We start from the raw sequence: 4,281 nt of genomic DNA on the forward strand, positions 1-4,281 counted from the left end.
TAATATAAAGTTGGCAACATAAATCACCATGATTTTTAAGATGATTTCTAAATCTATTGGTAAACACAGAAATATAGGAGGGGAGTTATTTAAAACGTCAGGGGACTGACTGCTTTCAAGTTAATATTTCTGAAGTTTAGAAATCTTAAACTTCAGCTCTTCCTAGGCCTACTAGTGCCTGCAATGGCAACAAGTGTTGGCCGCATCTGCAAGGTCCAGGCCATGCTCGGTTCCAGTGCTAAGATCGTGAAGTCCAATGGCAAGAAGCCAGATGAGTTTGAGTCCAGCACCTCCCAGGCCCTCCTGAAGCTGGAGATGAACTTGGACCTCAAGGCCCAGCTGCGGGAGCTGAACATCGTGGCCGCCAAGGAAATTGAAGTTGGCGGTGGCTGGAAAGCTATCATCATCTTTGTTCCCATCCCACAACTGAAGTCTTTCCAGAAAATCCAGGTGCAGCTCGTGTGTGAGCTGGAGAAGAAGTTCAGTAGAAAGCAGGTCGTCTTCATCACTCAGAGAAGAATTCTGCCTAAGCCAACTCGAATAAGCCTTATGAAAAATAAGCAAAAACATCCCAGGAGCCGCACTCTGGTCACTGTGCATGACAACATCCTGGGGGATTTGGTTTTCCCAAGTGAGATTGTGGGCAAGAGAATCTGCAAGAAGTTAGACAGCAGCCTACTCATAAAGGTCCATTTGGATAAAGCACAGCAGAACAACACGGAACGCATGGTTGAAACATTTTCTGGTGTCTATAAGAAGCTCACGGGCAAGGATGTTAATTTTGAATTCACAGAGTTTCAGTCGTAAACAGAAATGACTAAATAAAATATTATTCACTATTAAAAAAAAAGAAATCTTAACTTCATAGTAACAATATTTTTGGAAGACACTTTTAGCCCGTAAGGCAATGGTACCCAAAAAAGGGATGCAGATTACAATAAGGATTAAGGAATATTTACAAAGCCGACTGTTTCAGTTCAGCTCAGTCGCTCAGTCATGTCTGACCCTTTACGACCCCATGAATCGTAGCACGCCAGGCCTCCCTGTCCATCACCAACTCCCGGAGTTTATTCAATCTCATGTCCATCAAGTCAGTGATGCCATCCAGCCATCTCATCCTCTGTCATCCTCTTCTCCTCCTGCCCCCAATCCCTCCCAGCATCAGGGTCTTTTCCAATGAGTCAACTCTTCGCATGAGGTGGAAGAATGTATTGAGTATCCATAATCAATTCATATAAATTAAAACTACTTGGTTTTATCTGCAAGTGAAAAGACATAATGTTGCAAATATCTAATACCATAAACACACTGAATTTTTGCGCACACACACAAAATCAAAACTCGCTTTATTTATTGTATTTTAAAAGTCAGAGAAAACTGTGGAATACATACAGAGATTTTGCATTTCTGGACATCATTATTGACCGGTGGGCAGGAGGGTGACAATAATCATTCACCATCAGAACTGATCCTCGTTAACATCCCTCAGTATCCTCTGCTTGCTCTGGCTTCATCTTTCTTTCCAAACTGTGCTTGTCTCTCCACCTGGAATATCTCCTGCTCTAGAGTAAATGCCCTTTGTTCCATGTAATTTATAAGATTTTCATAGCATCAAACAACATCTGACAGGGTTGTTTTTCACGTGTCTGTTACAAACCCCATCACACTGTCTGAATCATGGAGCTCAGACCACTGAGACACAAGCCCCTTGTATCTTGGCAAATCACATCCTTGTGCCCTGAAGCAGACTGCTCTTTCATTCCTGCGGTGGTGTGATGCCAAAATGGATAATCATAATAACAGTTCTTTCAGACCTATCCCAGTGTTTGGATATCTCTGGTGTTTATGCTCTTAAAAAAAAATAAAACTTCTTTCAGGCAACATGTATCTTATTGAGAGCATGTGAACAATGGTTGCTATACTCAGGGAGCGCACCATCTCTTGGAAAAGATGAGATGAGATGAGATGGATGAGATGGATGCACGTAAAATTGCAGTACACTTTCCAGGTGTGCGTGACAGAGCAGCAGAGCCTTTCAGCTCTGTGGGATCTCAGGGGGATGGCCAGGGGAGGATGCTGCTGGGGGCACCTCAGTAGGGGCTAGAGGCAAATGAACAGGGCAGAGAACTCCATCAGGAATAAAATAGGAGGGAAAAGCTAGTGCTAGTCTTCCCTCCCTCAAAGTAAAGAAATCCAAGCCACACGAAGTATATCACCTCACACCAGTCAAAATGGCTATCATCAAAAAATCCACAAGCAATAAATTCTGGAGGGGGTGTGGAGAGATGTGAACTCTCTTACACTGTTGGTGGGAATGTACGCTGCTGTAGCCACTATGGACAATAGTATGGAGGTTCCTTAAAACACTAAAGATAAAACTACCATTTGGTCTGGCCATCTCACTCCTGGGAATATATCTGGAGAAAAAACATGACCCAAAAAGATGTATGCACCCCAGTGTCCACTGCAGCCCTGTTTGCAGTAGCCAAAACGTGAAAGCAACGCGAATTCCATCAACAGAGGAACAGATGAAGATGCGGTACATAAACACGATGGAATATTTCTTGGCCATTAAAAAGAATGAAATAATGCCATTCACAGCAACATGGATGGATTGTCATATGAGTGAGGTCAGAGAGAGAAGTATCAGATGATATCACTTCTATGTGGAGTCTAAAAAGGCACAATACAAATGAACTTATTTATAAAACAAACAGACTCACAGACTTAGAGAATGAACTTATGGTTACCAGGGTGGGAAGGGATAGTTAGGGAGTTTAGGACTGACATGTACACACTGCTATATTTAAAGTGAATAACCAGGATAGGGTGAGAGATGGGAGGAAGGATTAAGAGGGAGGGGACATATGGACACCTATGGCTGATTCATGTTGATGTATGGCAGAAACCCACACAATATTGTAAAGCAATTGTCCTCCAGTGAAAAAGATAACAAAAAATGAAATAGATAACCAGTAAGGACCTACTGTATAGCAACAGGAATTCCGCTCAATGTTATATAACAATCTACATGGGAAAAGAATTTGAAAAAGAACAGAGCCATGTATATGTGTAACTGAATCACTTTGTTATACAACTGAAACTAAAACATTGTTAATCAACTATGCTCTGTGCTTAGTTGTGTCCAACTCTTTGTGACCCCACGGATTGCAGCCCACCAGGTTCCTCTGTCCATGGGGATTTTCCAGGCAAGAATACTGGAGTGGGTTGCCATGCCCCACTCCAGGGGACCTTCCTAACCCAGGGATCGAACCCAGGTCTCCCACCTTGCAGGTGGATTTTTTTACCATCTAAGTCTATTCCAATGTAAAATAAAAAGTTTAAAAAAAAAAAAAGAAAGAAAGAAAAGAAATCCAAGCCACTAAGAATTGTTAACAAAAGTCCATTACAAAGCAGTAGGTGATAACAAGGTGTCAGTGATAAGTTCATCAATTATAACCAATGTCCCCTCTGGTGGGGGATGTGAATGGCCAGGGAGGCTGTGTATGTGGAAAACTGGGGATTTATGGGAAATCTCTGTACCTACCTCTCAATTTTGCTCTGAATCTAAAAGCACTCTAAAAGATAAAGTTGGGTTTTTAAAAGGGTTTCCTTTAAACACTGTTTCTCTCCAGCCCAGCTTCTCAGACAGTTGAGCGCAACCTGACTCCCCTGACTCCACTGGAGGTGGTGCCCTGACCCGAGTCTTCTGTTCCATTTCCCAGTGGCAACTCTGCGGTGTTCTCCTTATAGGAACTTGGCCTGCACTCCTCAGTCCTCCCCTGTGTTTCTTCTCCTGAGGAACGGTGGGTGGATTTGTGAGGAAAGCATTCTGTCTGTTTCCTTTCACTCCGTGCAAATGTGCTCACGGTTAGGCCAGTGCCAGCCGCCTGCACTCCTCCGAGTGGGGCCACCCAGCAGCTGAGCTGGGCTGGGGTCCAGGACTCTGCCAGCTGCAGTTCCAGCCCCACTGGTAACATGACCCACACCAAAGTGTGTGCAGGGTGCTGGAGGGTCTGGGCTGCCAGCTGGCGGTGACTTGCCCACATGCCTGTCTTCCAAAGAAGACAGCCCTTTGGTCCAAGGAGTATGTCATGTTCTGAAACTGAAATCTCATCATGGGCCTGGCTGTTTTATCACTATCCCCCACTACACACTGCTTAGCAGGACTGATGGAAAAGCAATCCACGCTGGTCTCTGTCCCAAAATAAATAGGACAATCGGCATCACACTGATGAGTTTGGAGAGAGTAAGAGGAAAAAGTGACCTGCCAGCCAAGAG

General features: G+C 44.0%; 1 protein-coding gene across 1 annotated transcript; it reads left to right on the top strand.

Moving 5' to 3' along the window:
- The first annotated feature begins 222 nt into the window (after positions 1 to 222).
- LOC138428343 (small ribosomal subunit protein eS7-like) lies at positions 223 to 807 on the top strand. The gene has a single exon (XM_069568996.1). It carries the CDS (start codon positions 223 to 225, stop codon positions 805 to 807), a length of 585 nt encoding a protein of 194 aa, XP_069425097.1.
- Positions 808 to 4,281: the final 3,474 nt, after the last annotated feature.

The sequence above is a fragment of the Ovis canadensis genome, chromosome 23, assembly GCF_042477335.2.
Source record: "Ovis canadensis isolate MfBH-ARS-UI-01 breed Bighorn chromosome 23, ARS-UI_OviCan_v2, whole genome shotgun sequence".
NCBI lineage: Eukaryota > Metazoa > Chordata > Mammalia > Artiodactyla > Bovidae > Ovis > Ovis canadensis.